General features: G+C 62.5%; 2 protein-coding genes across 2 annotated transcripts; both read left to right on the forward strand.

Moving 5' to 3' along the window:
- Window position 1: 1 nt before the first annotated feature.
- On the forward strand, window positions 2-3,556 carry LDBPK_060790 (hypothetical protein, conserved; the record flags this gene model as incomplete). Its single annotated transcript, XM_003858337.1, has 1 exon — window positions 2-3,556. The coding sequence occupies one exon, from the start codon at window positions 2-4 to the stop codon at window positions 3,554-3,556; it is 3,555 nt and encodes a 1,184-aa protein (XP_003858385.1).
- Window positions 3,557-7,649: 4,093 nt separating this feature from the next.
- LDBPK_060800 (RNA-binding protein-like protein) lies at window positions 7,650-13,628 on the forward strand (the record flags this gene model as incomplete). The annotated part of the gene is made up of 1 exon (XM_003858338.1): window positions 7,650-13,628. The coding sequence occupies one exon, from the start codon at window positions 7,650-7,652 to the stop codon at window positions 13,626-13,628; it is 5,979 nt and encodes a 1,992-aa protein (XP_003858386.1).
- Window positions 13,629-19,075: the final 5,447 nt, after the last annotated feature.

Here is a 19,075-nt window from a genome sequence, read left to right on the forward strand (position 1 = left end):
AATGCTTGGGCTGCACCATCGACATGAGCCGCTGGCACGAGAGCGTCTGCTACCACAGCTGAAGCCAGCACAGCTGCACGAGCTTGGGCAAGAGGTGGGCTCTTCGCAAGAGGCATCACAGCCATCAAGAACGCTTTCGCCGTCGTGCCATGTAGCCGCTGCTCGTCACAGCGCATGCCCGATAGGCATCGACCTCTTCGCGAGCAGAGCCGCATCAGATGCACCCTTGCACCCATCGGCGCCGAAAACAACGCTTGCGCAGCTGACTCATCCGGGCCACATCGCTGGTTGTCCGCCTACCGAGTGGCCGTCGTCGTGCACCACACCGCCAAGCAGCGACGGAGCGGCGAGGGTGTTCTTGTGTGTGGACAACACCAGTGCCGCCACCGCAGCCGCCCCTGCTGCGTCGCGATATCCGTCCGCGTGGCAGACGTTGATGGCGGCCACACAGGCCACCACGACGTACGCGGCGAGCGTGCAGCAAGCGAAACAACTCCTCCGCGACTTTGAGGGCTATCAGCGCAGCGTCGGTGCGTCACCGCTCAACCACGACCAGCGGCGCGCGAAACTCACACCCGGGTGTCTCGAGAGCGGCAGCGGTTCTGCTGGCACGACGAACTGTCCTCGCTTAGACGTAGATGCGCTGGGGCAGCGTGGCACACCTTCAGCTACCATCTCGACCAAGGCGCGTGGGAGCGCACCCAGCTTCGGTACTGGGCATGCTGCGCAGCCGCCCCAGGCATCGCCATCTTCATCGCCGTCTCTCAGCTTCCCGCTTGACCCCGCTGCGTACGAGCTCGCGAGGCGGCGCTCCCTGCAGGCGCTGCACGACAACGCGCGGGCACGCGCCGCATACGTTGATCAGGGGCTGCGGCTCTCACGGGCAGTGCACGCGGCGTTGTTAAAGCGGCCGGGGATGGCTATAGACGGCGTGGTTGCTATGGAGGGCTCATCAGGCCACCCCACGAGTACCGCAATGGCACATCACGATGGACAGGCGCTTTCGCCCGCTGCGGGGGCCGGTGATGCGCCGCGGACCTCGAACGCCGCCGCGTCGCCGTCGCTGGCCGCCGCCGGCCAGCAAAAGACGGATCAGCCGCCTATCGCTGCGGTGCCGGTAATGAGCGTAGCGGAGCAGGCGGCTGCCACGAAAGAGGCGGAGCGTGCCCTGTCCCTTCTCTGCACCATCCGCGCGATGCGGCGGCAGACGGAGGAGCTGACCGTGCTGCTGCTGCACGCCTGTGGTGAGTATGGCTGCTGGTCGGTGCCCACCGCCGAGGAAGGTGTTGCCTGGGGGACGAGACGCACGCCGTTGCCTTCTTCACCGCTGCCGAGGCGCGTAAGACACTCGCGGCACCTTTTCACTGACCTGTTCATGGCAGCACCTCCGGCACCGGCCGCACCTTGCACATCCCCATCTGGGTCTCCCGTGGGCGTCAGCGATGGCCCCGCCAGAGCACATCTGCTAGATCTCCGCGCGGCGGAGGATGCTGACACGGCGCGACTCAGCGCTGCGAGCGTCTTCGCCAAGGAGTCGGCCTGCCGTCGCGAGAGGGCGTGCCGGGCGCTTCGGCAAGCGCTGCAGCAGCAACGGCAGCGATGGCCGCTGTCCACGGCGGCGGCCGCCACTGTGACCCTGGCTGCTGGCGCTGCTTTCTTGGAGATGGCTTTGGCACCGCCGCAGCGTGCAGTGCCGCCGCCACCGCCGATGTCTGTGCAGCTAGACCTCTACGCTGTGCAACAGTGTGCTCTGCACAGTTCGTCTCATGAGTGGCGACGAGGGGCTGCGCAGACGGCTGCCACCGGTGCTACGAAGACAGATGGCGCACCATCATCGGAGGAGGCAGCGTCTCCGCACGGCTCCTTACAGCAGCTGCTACACACCCTGAGAAGGCAGCGACCCCAGCTCCAGCGCAGCTACGATGTGCTCCACGCGGCTGCAGGGCAGCGACACCGCACAAACACCCACTCGTGCACTGACGAGCAGCGAGGGGTGCCGTCTCGCGAGACGACCACCGGAGTCACCAAGGCTGTCGAAGCGAGAGCAGTGGCGCACAAGACGCGCGGCACATCGGCGGCCGCGTCTGATGCACCACAGCAGGTCGAGGCGCCGCTGCTGCCATCTTCATCGCCCCCACTCGCAGTTACGCCTGACACGCTGCGCCACACACCTTCCTCCCTGCCACGGCAGCACTCTTCCACTACCCCCAGCAGCAGCTCACAGGCTTTGCCATCCTCCGACACGCTGCTGAGGTTGCCTGTGCAGCTGGCTGTAGACCACACGCGGCTGTGGGCGGACCCGCCGACGCCGTTGCAGCGGGCCGATTTCTCGCGCGCTGCAGCCGCCGCGCCGACGAGCACCGAAATATCTGGGAGGGGTGCAAGAATCCCGGTACAACAGGCGGGTCGGTCGGCGGTGGAGGACGCGAGCTCGCATCGCGCGAAGGGCAAGCCGGAGCTGGAGGCACGTATCGAGGTGGAGGTCATTGGTGGGAATGCGGGTGGAAGCCATGCTGCCGCTGGTGCGCCCCCATCCAACTCGACACAGGTGACTAGTATGCGGCGCACATCCTTGTCTTCGTCGACGCCCTTCCCTTCCCCCGCCGCCGTAGATGCGCGCGGCGGCGTCGTTGGTGCACCGCGAGAGGTATGTGAGGCATCATGGCAACCATGCGCGAACGCCATGCCCTCCACGCGCCCCGAGGCAGCACGTGACGTGGCAGTGAAAGAGGGGAAGCTGGCGTCCCAGCATCAGAAGGAGCGCCGAAGACGAAGGGGCGATCGAGGAGGCAGTGCCACCGCTGCCGAGCTCGAGGACTCTGTGTGGCGCCACCTCACGCGCTGGATCTCTCAGCAGCAGAAACGTACGGCGCCTGACGCGGCAGCATCGTTGTCATCGCTAGCGCTCAGCCCACATGACCTCAGCGCTGCTGCTGCGTGGCTGCGCTCGACGAGTCCGCGTTTTGCCATCAGCCAGACGGTCGCTGCTCCACCTCCGGCGTTGGTGCGGATCCTGAAACATGCGTTCCCAGATTTTGTGGCACCTTCATCCTGGAACGCTCTGAGGGCGGCCCCGACTGCCGCTGTGGTAGTTGAAGCGGACCAGCCGGACGGAGATGAAGAGCCACGAGCACCACAGCAGCCGCAAATCCAACCGCCCTCGTTGACCATCACCTCTACCACGTCTTCCCATCCTTACTCTGCGGCGACCTCATCCGCGCCGGAGGCGGCAAGGCTTCCAAGGCGGCCGCCTCCGCAAACAGCCCCTGATGGCCCTGCCGTTTCCCATTCGCCGACGTCGTCGATGAAGTTCTCTCAGGCTCCTTCTGGAGGAACCGACACTGCGGCCGTTGCGCCTCCAGGCCAGTTGCTCCTTGCACCTGTAGCAGCTGTCAATCCTCGCCCGGCACCGCTGAGCGCGCCGCTGCCACCGCCGCCGGCGTCATCGCCCAAGGCCAAGCCGGCGAAGGGTGGCGGCTCTGCGGGGGTGACGAAGCTGCCGCAGCGGCAGCGGCACCGCAACTTCTTCAGTCGTCTCTTCAGGTGCGGCGGATGAGCAACATGGGGGAAAGCTGAGGGGAACGCGCACGCAGCGCATGGGAGGGCGGAGTGCTAGGTGAGGTTCAGCCTCTGTGTGTGCGTGCCTGGCGGATCGCCACATCTGTGCACGCTCTCTTACGTCTCGTGCCGTCGCCCATCCATGGACAGGTGTCGGGCCAGCTCGGTGGCGATTGCAGTGCTTAGAGAATGAAGACAGACATGGAAGAGGCGGCGCTCGATCTCTGCGCGTGTGCGCGTGAGCCCGAGTGGGCAGGAGCGTGCGGCGGGGGAGGGGGTGGATAGAGTCAGGCGCAAGCGCAGCGCACGAGTTGGGGCAACCAACGGAAAACCAACGAATAGCCTTGGAGGAGACACCAGCACAGGACCGCTAACGGCTTCAGCATCACCATAACCATCATCATCACCATCCGAAGGACGGCTAGATATTGAAAACATGTGAAGTTTCGAAACTTACTAGGAAAAGACGCGATAGACATGTCTGTTGCTGCGGACGTCGGTCAGCAGGGGCGTCCGTATGTGCCAGGACGTACTGCTGTGCTTCAGCCCACGATCACCGCGCTTCTCTCTCCACGTACGCGTGCTGGCTTGCTCGCTGGCGCATGTGCATCTTGGCACATGGGTAGTTGCACACTCCCGACCTAAACCGACGCCTACGTGTGCAGCAGTCGCTCTTCCTTCCCTTTCCTTGGATTTGCCCACAACTCTCCCTGCGTGTGTCTGCGTGTCGCCACCCTCCCCCCGTCTCTCTCACATCTCCTCCTCTTCTCGCGCTGCCCATGCGCGTAGTCTCCGCCTGCCGCCTCGTCCCTTTTCTTTTCCTGACAACGCCCCCGAGCGTGAACTCGCTCGCACTGACTTCCTCACAAGCGCACGTACACGCCTTGACCCCCACTACACTCCCCCTTCTCACCGCTGCACTGAAGCACTCACAAGCACACAGGTAGCACGCACCAAGAAGGTCTGGCCGTGTGGCTTCTCTTTTATATTATTTCTCGGCATTCAGGGAGTCCTCCTCCATTCTCTTCTCCCACTTCCTTCCTCAGCGTATATATACGAGAGGGAGACGTTCATAGACACGTCTCGCTCTCGCATCGTGTGTGGCCCGTTTGCGTGCGTGTGCCAACAGGGTCGGCGTAGCGTCTTCTTTTTTTTTGTTTCGCATCATTCTTTCGCCACTGCACCAACACTACCCAGACCACCACCGCCCATCACCGCTGCCAGGCCGACAGGGCCCTTCCTTCCATCCCTCCTCAAGACCACCCCACCATCCCACCCACACCTACATCCCTCCTCCCTTCCCCCCTCACCGGTACGCCCCCGGCATCCACGCACGCTTTCCATACCCCATCTCGATACATCCCATCGCATATCTTTTTGCTTTTCGTTTTCTTTTCCCTTTCCTCCCTCTCCTCCTTCTGTTGTTCGCCCGCGCACGCACCGCGCGCGCGGGCTCTCTTTGCCTTCCCCTGCGGGGAGAACGTACTTGTATCCATAGCAGCAACGTACACTCTCACGCCCATACGCGCACGCGCCCCCCCCTCCCACACACACACACACACATCACGTATCAGAGGCCGTCTATCTTTTTCGTTTTTTTTTCTCTCTTTCTGTCTCCGAGTGTCATTGTTGGGGTCCATCGTCATCTTTTCCCGCTTGCTCCTGCCCACCACCGCCGCCACGACATTGCATTGACTGCTTCCTCTGGCGTTCGTACTTCGCCATCATCATCAACGGCGCACCTCCGCTCCGCCTTCCCTCCTCATCCCCAGTTCGTTTCTTTCCGCCAGCTTCATTATTCCTGTTGGCCGTCGTTGCTGGTTGTTGGTGGTGGTTGTCTCTGTCCTCCTTCTCTCTTTCGGTGTGTGTGTGTGTGTGCATCCTCCCTTGTCGTCATCATTCATCGTTTCGCCTTGCCTCGCTTCGTCTCTCAAGGCCATCCTCCTCCTCCTCCTCCCTCCCCTCCCTCTCCTGAACAAACGGCAGATTCTGCTTTCTTCTGTACCTCTATCTACCTTGATGGGGGTTCCCCACATTATCACTAGCTTCCTCCCTCCACTATCCTCTTCGGCTGTTGGTGCTCACCCTGTGTACAGCTGTCCGCATCCCTCCCTTCCCTCCCCTCGAGAGATCGTGTCTTCTCCGGCTCTTCGTCCATCTTCGCTACACAAGCCCCTCTGCCATTCCTCGCACACGCATCTATACTCTCGACAAGGAGGCGAGCGAGCAAAAAAAAAAGGATTCGGTCCGACGCGCCGACGCACTACGCGCATTCTTTGGCACAAACACACGCGCACGCACGCCCTCTCGCCACTCCACGCCACGCCGCCCTTCCGTGGAGTTCTGCTCGCGTCCTGCGGTGCGCTTGCCATCCCTCATTCAACCGTTTGTTCTCTTTTCCCTCAGTCTGTCTGCCTGTGTGGGTGTGTGTGTGCGTTGATGTTGGTGGCGTTGCTGTGATTATTTGCTGTCTCTCCTCACTCTTTTTTTTTTTTCGTCTTTGTCACTCACGCCGCGTCGATCACTTCTCCCGCCCCCCTCCCTCCTTCCCTCCTTCCCTCTCGCTTGCACAGGTGACGGCGTGGGGGGGGGGCACTTGCGCTCCTGCATACGTGCTCACACACACACACATATATATATATACACACACACATACACATATACACACACATATATATATATATATATATATACATATACATATACATGCATATACATATACATGCATATACATATATTTCTATACAAAGCTTCCTCCTGTCTCTCCCCCTCGAAAAACAAAATCGATTCGCGTGCGTGGCGGCGTGCGTGCCAGACCCTCCACCCCTCCCTCCCCGTGTCCGCGTGTGTCTCTTATCTGGTCGCGCATTTTTTTTTTCAACGCGCCCTGCACGGCTTTCTTCTCCGACTGTCCTCCTCGCTCTCCGCCTGTTGCAGATATTTGCGGCACGCTATTCGTCGTGTCGCTGTCCTGGTGGCTGCGGTCGTTGTCGCTGCGGTCAGACCCCCTCCTCCCTCCTTCCTCTGCGCCGCATCGTTGTCCTTGCTGTTGTGCTATCGTGAGGCGCACATTGACGTCACACACACATGTAGATACACGCACGCATACGCGTATATATATATGTGTGCGTGTGCGCGTACATGTGCATGTAAAACGAAGCCGGAACACACGCAGCAGCAGCAGAGGTCTTTCTGAGAGCGAGCACACGAAGCAGAGGGGCAACGAGGGATAGAGGGGTACAGAGACAGCGCGAGAGATTTGGTAGCGAGCAGAACAGGAGCGCCACATCCTTGTGCGCATATACATGCACACACACACATATATATATATATATATAAGAAATCGTACACATCAAGCACACGGCCATCAAGGCTATCCTCCTAGGTGCACACAGACAAAACAGCATCACCGCGGCCCTCCTCCTCTCCTCTTTTCTTCTCTCCAACCTTTTCCTGCCTTTTTCGTTCTTCTCCGCGTGTGCGTGCGTGCTTTCGCATCATCTCTGTTTGGGGCAGCGGCAGCTGAGAAGAGGAGCCGCGCGTGTCTGTCTCCGTGTTTGATCGCTCCGGCTTTGTCTCTGTGCTCTCCTTTGCGACGCCGCGAGACTCTTCGATTCGTCGAGTGGTATCGTGCGCTCCTCCCCGCACGTGTCTCCGCCGTGGTTGGTTTTCTCGCTTTCTTCTCCTCTTCCTCCTGCGTGTGTGGGTGTGCCTGTCTTCTTGTGCTCTGCGTCCGTGCATTCATTCATCCATCCAGCTCTCCCGCTCTGCGTGACTCCCTGTGGCGCGCGCGTGTAGGAGTGCACAGCGCGTCAGGCGTCGTTCTCTTCTGCCTTTCAGTTCTTGCTGCTGCTGCGTTCTCTCGTGCGCGCTTCTTTCGTTGCCGGACGTGGTGGCGGCTTCCTCTGCGCGTGTGCCGCCCCGCCCCCGTCCCACGCTTCTAGCCTTCCGTGTGTTCTGCAGTCTTCCTAGCCTCCTTGCCTCGGTGTCTGGCTTGTTGTCGTGCGCAGGCATTGAAAACAAAACGAGGGCGCGAAGACGTCGACCGCCGCGGGCGGGCATCGAGAGGGAGGGAGAGTAGAGAAACATCGATGCCGAACACCTGCTCGAAGGGGCAGCTGTTGGACGTCTCGTGTGCAATGCGCGCCACTGACGACTCCGACACGGCGGCGCCGGGAGATGGTGCAGATGGCGCTGACCGCCACGCTCTCGGATCACCTGGGGACGGCGTCGGCGGCGCCGGGCCGCAGCCGCATCCGCTGCGACGGCAGCTTGGTCTTGAAGGATGCACGGATGCGTTTAGCAGCGACGAGGGAGACGCATCAGCAACACCGGAGGCGGCCGGCGGTGCGCCTCTCAGTGGTGAAGTTGACGTCTGCAGCTCTTCCCTCAGCGCCACGGCGCGTCACCAGAACCTCTTAAATCATGTGCTTCTGGGTGGTGATAGCGAATTCACGCTAACAGGTGGGCCCACCATTCACAGCGCACCATCACCAGCGCAGGAGCTGATGGCATCCGGGCCAGCTGTTGCGGCGACCGCGACGCATCTGCCTGTTTCTTCGGCGCCATCGCGCTCCTTCTCCTCCCAAGGCAAGCCCCTCTCCGCTATCTTGGTGCCAGCCAGCCGGAGCGACGACTCAGCAGCAGCAGCACGCTGTTACATTGACCCGTTCGCGGCAGCGGTTGTTGGCAGCGGTTCCACCAGCCGTAGTAGCAGCGTCGGCATCGGTCGCCCATGTACGAGCACGGGGATGGAAGGCCTGTACGGCGACCACTACGTACATCCACTGCTGCGGTCGCGAAGCGGGCGGAGCGGCGGCAGCAGCGGCTTCTTCGGTGGAGCAGACGACGTTGAGGACGATGAGGACGGATCGGCTGCTCTTCAAGCGGCCGTCGACGCTGCCGTGCGCTTCGACGACCTCGCGAGCGAGGACGATACGGTGAGCGGGGGCGGTGAGAGGCGAAGGTCGCTGCGCGCTGGTCCCACAGCATTGTCTCACTTGCTTGCGGTGGCAAGCGACCCCGAAGACGGCGCGTTCACGTGCGCACATCGCACAAAAGCGGATTTCTCCAGCCCCTTTGGCACACCCGGCGGCCTTGGCGATGGTGAAAGCGAGCGGCATCAGCCCCACTCGCCGAAGACGCCCGGTATGCAGCAGTGCGGTCGCCGGGGCGACCGGAGGACCGATGGTCGCCCACAGATGCCGAACCGCGCCGCTATCGGAGCGACTGCGACGCCATCGTCGGCGCCCTACTTTGCGGCCTCCGGCAGTGCGATCGTGTCGCCACTCCAGTCGATGCAGCCCCTGGCTTCGCCCGCTGCTGCCGCTCCCAATCCTGCGACGACCATCGTGACGTCCGCCCATCCGGGCTACGCAGCTGCACAAGCACAACAGCCGCCGCAGCAGCCACTCTATCCTTACATCGTGACCAGCGCCGGCACCGTAGCCAAACCCTCCGCCCCGGCATGCTCTTTGACCTCGCCGCAGCAGTCCTCCATCCCTGTGCCGCCGTCTCGGAACGGAGCCCGGCAGCTACAACTGCAACAGCAGCAGCTGCGCGACCACCACCATCAGTGCTCTTCCTCGCTGCATCCTTCGCCGCATGGCCGGAAAGCGTCGCCGGTAGCGGTGCCGCATACCTTCCCGGCTGGTACGGCCGCGATGCCAAAGCTGGACGACGTCGACAGCTTCCGGTACGTGTCACCGCCGCAGGCGTCCATCGCGGCCACCCACCATCACAGCGTCAGCGGCGCCTCGATAGGCGGCAGCACCGCTGCACAGAACAGCACCGACATCAGCTTTGCCGTTCAGCTTGGCACGGCGGGCAGTGGGACGGGCACGGGCATCGGTGGCCAGACGCCGAGCAACTCGCTCTTGTCCTCGCCCAGCGTTCAGCCGTTTTACTTGTATCAGGTACCACAGGCGACCGTTGCCATGGAGCCGCCGCCGCCGCAGCAGCCGCCGCCGCCAGGCAGCGCGAATGTGCTGCTCTACTCCCCACCGCAGGCATACGTTGGGTTAGGCCAGGTGGTGGCGGCACATCTGCATCCCGCGCCACCGACCACAGCCGCTGCGACCGCCGTGCTCGGCGACTCGTCTAGGGCGCGTTCGACGTCGACTCCGAGCGGCTCGTATCAGCGTCCTGCTGTCACTCAACAGCAACAGCCGCAGGTCATCGGAGGGTACACACTGATGCCGAGTGCCGCGGCGGCTGCCGCGGCCGCTGCTGCCACCACCCCGTCGGAGGAGTCGGGCCGGGCGTCGCGCAACTTGTACTTCCGCAACCTCCCACACTCGTGGAACACGTCGATGCTGCGTGAGCTGTGCAGCCGCTATGGCGCTGTCCTGTCGGCGAAGGTTGCCCATCACTCCACAACGAATGAGTCGCTGGGGTACGGCTTCGTGCTCTTCGAGCATAAACAAAGTGCTGTGACATGCATGGCGATGCTGAACCAGGCCCATGTTCACGCGGAGGGCGAGGAGTCGCGCACGCTGCTCGTGCGGATGGCCCACGCGACAGCCGCGCCGGGCTTTCAGGAGGAGGGCGCTAGCGACAGCACGGCCTCCAGCCTTCGCCAGCCGACGGAGCTGACGCCGCCGTCGGGCTCGGTGAGCCGGGCGGGCGCGGCCGGGGGCAGGCTGCCGCAGTGGATCTTGCAGCAGCAGCAACAGCAGACGACGACGAGTGGGCTCCGCTCCCCGCGCACACCGCTGTCCGGCTCTGCGTCGATGATGCTACTTTCACCCGGCTCTGCGCCGCAGTTTTACAGCCGTGAGCTCTCCGGTGCCAGTGTGGCCGACGCACATCGGGGACAGGCGCCCCCCCACTCGATCGGTGACAGCATCAGGACGAACGCGAACGCCTCGTCAAACACCTCGTGCGCCGGCGGTGACTCGCTGCGGTGCACCTCTCCAGTCGGCGGCGCCGGCAACAACAGCTGCGTGGCCGTCTCCAGGACGTCCATGCCACCTTCCTTCTCCGAGACATTCAACTTCATGAGCCCCAAGGGGGCAGCAAAGGCCCTGGCGCCGCCACTGCGTGGCCTTTATCGTGTTCCCTCAACGAATACGACGTCATCGCTCTTGTCCCCTCATCAGCCACACCAACTACAGCAGCAGCAGCAGCAGGAGGGCTCTCTCTCGTACTCGTCCGCGTCGGCGAGCAGGTCCGCCACGGCCGGAGCGACTGCCACAGCGACCGCCATGGCAGCAGCGGCGACCCAGCGCGCCGGCTGCAACTTCTGCAGTCCTCTCTCGCTCTCCCCCAACGACACCGCTTCGCTGCTGCTACTGTCGCCGTCCGCGCCGCACCCGACGGTGCAGCTGCCACAGTCGCTCCATGCGCCTTGCGCATCCGTGTCCGGCAAGGCGTCCTCGGCAAAACCCGCCTCCGCCACCACGTCGACCCGTAATGTGTACATCACGAACCTCCCTCTCACGTGGAACACAACGAAACTGCGTGAGCTGTGCGGCCGGTACGGCGAGATCGTCTCCGCGTCGGTGGCGCACCACCCGGAGACGAACGGGTCGCGCGGCTACGGCTTTGTGTTGTTCGCGGAGGAGCGCGACGCGGCCGCCTGTGTGATGGCGCTGCACCACTGCCGCGTGCCGGCCTCGCCCCACGTGCTGCGCTGCCGCTTTGCGAAGGACAAGGCGACGCCGCCCATCGCCTACGCGCTGCTGTCGCCGTCGCAGCAGCCCGGGCGGGACTCCGTCGGCAGTGGGAGCGGTAGCCCCCTCCCCACGGCCACCGTCGGCGGGTCGCCTACCGCTGCAACGTCAAAGACAATGGTGCCGATGATCGCGATGGGCGGCGATGCCGATGTCTTCGAAAGCAGCCTCGCTAGTAACGGTACCGGCAACAGCACCCGCGTTAGCACCAAAGGCGCAGTCCAGGATGCGGTCTGCATGCCGATCGACGTCTTCTGCACGCTGCAGCAGCGGGTGCACGCGCAGTGCGTGCAGTACCTCACCCAGAAGCATCAGCTGCAGCGCAAGGGCACGGAGGACAACAGCGAGCCCACGAGTGCCGTGGTCACGGCAGAGGTGCAGTCTGAAGAGCTGGAGAACATGATGCGGTCCTGCGTCGTCTACGGCGCTCATGTGCCGACACAAGGATACGGCTGCGTGCGCCCTATGGACTGCCGCAAGGCATCCTTCCGGAGGGCTGTCGCTCGATCACCCACAGCTGCCGTTGTCGAGGATGCCGAGCAGCTGCTCAGTGGACCCCCTGCAGAGCCGTCGACGCCGGCCTCATCAGGGCTGCGGTCAGTTGGCTCCGCCCTCTCCACCGAACGTGGCGACCCGAGTGGCGAAGTCCTTGAGGCCGCAGACACGGCCGCGCCAGTGACACTGCCGGGAACGGCAGTTTGTACGCATGCCATTGCCGTCGGCTGTGCGCAGCCGGCCTCCCCCACACTCGCCGGCACAACCACGATGCCAGCAGCCCCGAGCACCCGGCGTAGCATGAGCGACGAGCCGTCGTGTGCGCCGCCGCGTGGAGTCGGCATGCCAGACGCGGAGAGCGCGAGTCGGGTCGCGACGCCAGAGGCGATGGCATCGCCAGCTGCTCCGCTGGAGCTGTGGTACACATGCACTCTCTTCACCACTCAGTTAGCGGCAGAGGCGTTCGTCCGGGCGGCAGCTGAGGCATCATTGGGCTCCGGCGCAACCATCAACGCAGGGCGTGGCGATTTCGGCACCAGCAGTGGAATCGTTGTGGATGCGTCGACGGTGCAGCTCTCCTCTAACGGCAAGGACTCACTGGCGGATACCACTCTTCCCTCTCCCTCGCCGTCTTTTGACAAGACAGCCAAAATTCAACAGACGCGCTTCGGGCTTCGGGATCAGGTAATGGTGCTCAGCAGCGCGCCGTTGACGGTGCCGGCGGCCCCGCTTTCCACCTCCTCCGCGAACGACATGGCAGCCAACAGCACGCGTCTGCACCCTACAGAGGAGCCGAATACACAGCACCGACCCACAGCCACGCCTCCCCAACAGCAGTACCAGTGGCATCACTTGCGCCCGTCGCATCAGCTACCGCCACCAACGCCGCTGCATGCGCAGACGAGGGACGGCAGCGCGGCCGCATCAGCGACGCAGCCGCGCGGCTCCAGCCTCTGCTCTGCAACAGGCATCGCTGCAGCTGCTGCGCACCCATCGGCTTCCATGGCCGAGCCGGCGCCAGAGCTTTCACAGCCGCCGCACCTACAGCAGCAGCGGCTGCTGTGCTTTCCATCCTCTGCCGAGACCTTCCTCTGCTCTCCGCCGTCGCATGCAGCACACTACACCTACCCGCGAGTGGCGCTGACAAGTCCTGCAGATGGTGCAACGCTGACGAGCCCGACACCGCTGATGATGGTGATGGGCGGTGACGGTGATGGCAGCAGCAGCACCAGCAGCACCGCGGCACCGTTGACTTTCCCGAAAGACCTTGTGACCAGCGCTTCCGCCGGCGCGGCTGGCCGTTATCCATCAGCGACAGTCGCGGAGTGCGCCTATCTGCTCGGCTCTCCTGCGTCCACCTCGTCCGTTAGCTTGAGCACGGGCACCCACATCCTCTCCGGCTCGACGCCGCCGCCGCTGGGTGTGGCGCTGAACTTCCCAAGCGCATCGAGTACCCACTCGACGCTGTTCAGTGCGGCAGGAGCCGGTAGCCCTTCGGGGCATCCGGCGCCAGCGGTGCACGCAGCCCCTGCTGCCTTTGCCGCTGCGCCCTCACACATGGCCGCCACACGCGCTTGGAGTGTCGCTACTAGTGGTGCTGCAGCTGCGATGTCGAATGTGCTCAGCGCACCCCCACCGGTGAGTTCTGGACCGTCGTCGTCGTTGTCCACCGAGCAGGCACCGCCACCGCCACCGCACATTTCTTACCCGCTCGGCAGCACCATCTATGCGGTGCCGGAGGCGGCGGCCCTGACGGCGCCGGCCACCGGCGGGCCGCCGGTGTTCAGTGCCGCCCCGATCAGCGATGCAGCCAGCCCGGCGACGCCAGCCTCGTCCGCGCAAGTGTCGTGCACGACGCCCAACGCTACGTCTCAACGCTCCGCGCAGCCACTGCACCCCTAGCAAAGCCAGCAGCGGCGCCCGCTCAAGCAGAGGCATCAGCGCCAACCGCATCCGCTCAACCTGTTCCACATCGGCGCCGTCTGGAGCAGGGTGGGGTGGGTGGGCGGGGGAGTGCTACTTGGCCCTTTTCTCTGGCGCTACAGCACCCTCCCGATCCTTGCGGTGCGGCCCATCATCGTGATCGTCGACGCTGCGATCCGTCTGCTTGCGCCCACCCTCCGTCTCTCTCTCTCCAGCGGCCGAAGACGTGCGCAGACGTAATGGCGTGGAAGCGGTGCTTCCGTCATGCGTGTTTTGTATGCTTCGTTTTCTCCGTTCCTTCGCGCTGTGCGTTGTGTGTTTGTGTGTGTGTGTGACGGCGCCTTTGGCAGATGTCGGCCCCTCATAACCCAGCCTCGCCCAACCCACTCCTCCTTCCTCTTCCTCATTGTGGGCCACTGCTGCTGTACCGCACGTGCTTGGTGCCTCCTCTGTCGTGCTTTTCACAACGAGGCGGACGAAGGAGACACACAAAAAAAATCTTCGCCTGGGCGTCTGTGCTTCCTGCTCTGTGCCTGATTCGCTCCTCTTACCCTACATGTTTTGCGCTGCGCCGACACTCCCCCTCTCGCCTTTACTGTTTCTCATCTTCTCATGACCTCTGCGTGTGCGTGTGCGGGGGGGGGGGCGCGGTGCGCTCTCCCCTTTGCACAACCCCGCCCCCTCCTCGTCTTCTGTCTCGTTACCCTCTCCTTCGCTGAGTGGTACGTTTCTGCGTTGATGTGGATGTAGGCGTGCACGCGTGCGTGCCCTTCTCTCTGTTTCTCCTCCCCGCGTCTTCCCTCCTGTGCGCGTCTGTTGTTCTGCAAAATGCTGCTTCAGCTTTACGTTGTGCCTTGGCGCCGCCTCGTCGCCACGGCACCCCCTCACCTCACCCCGCTCACACCTCCTCTTCTCCTGCGAACAGTGCACATCGTTGTTGACCCTCTGCTACCTCTCTCTTTCTGTGTATGTGGTCACATTCGTCAAGCCCCGTGTGCGCACCCTTCTCTTCGCCCCTCCCCCCTCCTCCCCCTTATCTCTCCACGCGCGTGTCTGCCTGCCTGTGTGCGCGCGCTTGTGTGTGCGTGTGCACGAGGCAGGCGACAGGGGCGCTCTTCATCTCTTGCATCGGTCTTCTGTTCGTGGTCGTCGTCCTTGCCGCCTTTGATGCACGCCGCTGAGGAGTATGCAGTGCGTGCCCGAGCAAGGCGGGGCTCTGTCGACGTGCGAAACGACAATGGGCGGTCTTGATGGCGAGGGTGGGGGGGGGCATAGAGCTAGGGGCTCGGGCGGGCTGCTGCTGCTGCTGCGGCGGCGGCGTATTGTCGTGCAGATATGCCCACTCGCATGCCTTTCTCTTCCCCTTCCCGCTTCCTTTCTCCCTTTCTCTACATGTGCTGTGTTGTGAACCTGTTGCTAAGCCTCCTCCTCTCTCCCTCCTCTTCCCTCCCTTCCCTTCCTTTCTTCTCTTGTTCTTTGCGTTAGTGTGTGCTCATGCGCGCACGTCTGTGTATGTGATGAGTCCGCGATGTCGCGAGTCGGTGTCCGCGAGCGTGCGCGTGTTGGCCTGTGTTTCTGCGTCCTCTCCTTTCCTCTCTCCCTCATGTTATGGCGTGCGTGCCGGCTGTTGTTCGACGCGACCTTCATCATTGTCGTTCCTCTTTCTATGTGTATGTGTGTGTTTTCGTCTGCCGTCGTCGCTGCTAACACCGATATCGCCCCTGTTGGCCTCTCTGTATCCCCCTCCTCCTCTTTCACGCACACGCACACGCACACATACACGCGCGCACTTGCCTGTCTGCTGGTGTGTCGCAAAGAAAGCGGCAGCAGTACTTTGGCACACCGCAGGGGCCCCATGCCTGCACCTCTCTCTCCTCCTGCGGCTGCCGCTGCGCAGCCAGCGCGACTCTTGCACCCATCACTTCTAGCCCTGCCCCCGCCCCACACACCTATGCCGCGTCTTGTCGTATCTACAGCAAGGTGCGAAGCAACAGAGCTGGCGAGGAGGGCCCGGCGACAGGGCACCCGTGACCGGAGGCAACGCCGCCGTCTCAGAGGCAGACGTGCTCGAGAGATGCGCGGAAAGACAAGGAGCGAGACGCGGCCGTGGGAAGAACCGGAAGGCGCATGTGCGAGTAACGATGCATCACGTCGCATTACACAGTGCGACGTGAGGGGCCAGAGGCGGAGGAATGGCTTCCATAAAGGGGTCTCACTCCTGCGTGCGTGCTGGATGCTGGCGGCGTCTAATGCCGTTGCCCGCCCCGTGAGGGGGGGGGGGCGTGTTGGGAAGAAGGGACGGGTGTCGCGGAGGTGAGGATAGCGGTGCCGCTTCCTTCTTTTAGTTTTGTTTCCTGTTCATACGCGCGTTGTTGATACACCCCGCTCGTCTTGTTATGCTGCATGACCCCGCGTACGGGGAGTGGCGCCCATCCTGCACTGGGGCGTCAGAGGACCAACCACGAAAAGAGCAAGAACACATGCCAGCGAGCAACACGGCAAGCACATGCGACTCAGGAGGGGAGCGGTAGGCTGGGTGGGCCATCAGAGGTTGCGTCTGGAGGGAGGAAGCGATGGAGAGTCGACAGGGCACCAACGCCGCACCACCGTGGCCGGCGGTCCTCTTAGCAGCCAGCTAATGGGTCTGCCGGTGCGTGTGGGCGCGTCTGTGCATTCGCTTGTGACGCAGCAGTGCATCAATGCGGGCTCTCTGATTGCCACTCCGTCTCTTCAGATGTGTTCTGCTTGTCTGTCTCTACCTCCCCTTTCGCGACTAAGCGATGGAAAGGGTGGATGGCCGGGGCTTCGCGGTCTGCCTGGAGCTCCTCTCACCCTCTCCGCCCGCTGAACACTTCCTCGTCTCGAGAGAGAGAGAGAGGGCACGTGCACCGCAGAGGCCGGGGCACCGATGTTCGACATCGATCTACCTTCCTCCCCCCTCGCTTACTCGAGTGGCTGATGCGTGCTGCGGTGCCCTCGTCTGCCCAATCCACTCCTCTCTGCCTTCCCCGCTTTACTTTGTTGCTCCTTTCCATTTTCCGGGGCTCGCATGCGCCGCTGTCCCCACGACTCTCGCGCTCGCTCACAGAAGTCGAAGAGAAGACACAGGTACCGCCAAGGTGGAGAGTAGTCGTGTGCGTGCTGTAGCGGGCTCGGCGCTTCGGTCCTTGTGGTGTGGCGTGCTCGTCAAGGCAGAGGCACAGCTGGAGAGGGGGAGGGTGCAGCCACTCACAGGGCCCCTCCCTCTGCCCCAAGCTCACCCCCACGAGGACGCACCGTTGCGGACGTGTTCGTGTGTTGCGGCGCGGCCCCAAAGGCGCACGCACAGGATAGTGTTTGTGCACCCACCTCATTCTCTCTTGCTCTCCCTCCTCAAACGGGAACACAGTCGCCTCGTCCTTTGTGCGGCGCGTGGCGTCCTTGATAGCTGCGAAGGTGTGAGGAGGAGGAGGAGGGGGTTACGACTCCGCTCTTCTACGGCTGTAGCTCTTGGTGTGGCAACGGAGTTGGACGGACACCAGTTGTGCCCTACCCCCCCCTCCCCCCTCCCGCCCCTCTGCTCTCGCCTCTCCCACCGACGTGAACGGATTTGTACCTCCTCTGGAGGCCGTCTTTTCCTGCTCTTTGCATTCGCGTGTGGCGCCTTTCTCTTCCCCAGCCCACTTTTCTTCTGTGTGTGTGCTTGTACGTGTGCGTGTGTGCGCTCACGCACGCCCTTCCCGCGTGTGTGCGTGCGTGATCGGCTTTTTAGTGGCTCCTTTAGTCTGTTGAACGCTCTACACATATTCTCTCTTTATATGTGCCTACTCCCTCGTACACCTGCCCTCCCGCTCTTCTCTTCCTTTTTGGTTTCGAGTGTGCGTGTGTGCATTCCGTTGTTGTGGCTCGTGTTGGAACGCACTCGCTTGCCATCCCCCTCTTTCCTTTTCATCCCCCCATCCCTCCCTTCCCTTCCCTTCTTTCCTTCGCTCCTCCACGACGACGGCGGCAGCCGCAGTCACGTCAGTCATCGCCATCACCCGCTTATCACCCACAGCGGGAACGAGAACGTTCTGCCGGCTCGCCCGCTCTATTTTCACGGGCCACCTACTTCTCTTTTCAGCGGTGCCGTTGCCGTGGTACATCTTTGGGCTGCCCCCCCCAAAAAAAAAGCACGCGTGCCGACGTCACGTACGCTGCCGCCTCGATCTTGCGGTGGGTGGGTGGGGCACACACGCGCGCGCTCGGCACGTACATTAGGGCACAAACCCACACACACCCACGCCCATATATTTATAACTCTGTCTGGCTTCGTTATATATATATATATATCGGTGTGCACGTGTGTGCGGTGATCGTCGTAAACATCATTTTTGTATACCTTGTCATAATCAATATTGGTTTAGGCGGCGAATCGACGTCTGCCAAGCTCATCGTCGGACGCACGCAGGCGAATTGTGGCTCGTGGTGCGCGGCGCCCGCGACACCTCAGCTTCCGTGGCACGAAGCCGACACCTTTACAACTGTTCTTGTTGGGGTTCTGTGCGCCTCCCTCCTTGTCGGTTCTCTTCACGCGTTTTTGGTAGCCACCTCTAAGACGACTAGGACTGCCGCACCTTCAGCGACATCAACAGGCTCCACTGTGCCGCGTGCGCGGTACTGCGATCGACTACACCTGCACCCCTCACCCTCGCTCGCTCGCCGACCCGTTTAGGTTTATTGCGTGTGCTTCCTTCCTTTTTCCTTCGGTTGTCGTTGTGTCAGACTTGTCACACGTGCGTGTGTGCGCTGCTGTCCTTCGGCTGGATCCTACGTCACATTCCTGTTGTCTCTTGTTGGTCTCTCTATGTATAGTGTGTCGGCCTTCTCACGCTCAGAACTCAGCCGAACGTCTCGGACGCACGCGTATTCGCAACGTCTTGTGGTCGCCTCCCCCCGCCCCCACGCCGGGGTGTTGCGTGTGTAGCTGCTTGTGGCTCTCTGTCGTTGCTGCTATTTCCTGTTGGTGGTGGTGGTGCTGTAGCCACTGCGCGTGGTGGCGGTAATTCAGGCACATCTGCTGCTGCTGCTGCTCTCTCTTTGCGCGTGTGTGCGTGTGTGCGCTTCTCGTTGAGGGGGACAGCGGGACAGGGGGACGGGCCTTCGTTTCTATCGATTTCTCAGGTAACGTATGTGTATAGAGACGCGCAAGCGGCACGTATTTCTCTGTTTTTTTTTTCTTGTATTTGTCTTGTTGCTCGCGCGCGTGGCCTCACTTGTGCGTCGTCCTCGTTGGCCCACTCGTCAGCACACGTGCGCGCACACGTCGACTATCAAGCGACGCCGACTCCCTCACTCTCTTTTATGTGAACCTGCTTCTCTGAGAGTTTGTTTCTGGCCACGGTTTAGGTGTGTCGGCGCCTGTGCGTGCGTGTGTATGCGCCCTGCTTGGGCCCTCCTAGCTCTCT

The sequence above is a fragment of the Leishmania donovani genome, chromosome 6 (assembly GCF_000227135.1).
Source record: "Leishmania donovani BPK282A1 complete genome, chromosome 6".
In the NCBI taxonomy this organism is placed as follows: domain Eukaryota; phylum Euglenozoa; class Kinetoplastea; order Trypanosomatida; family Trypanosomatidae; genus Leishmania; species Leishmania donovani.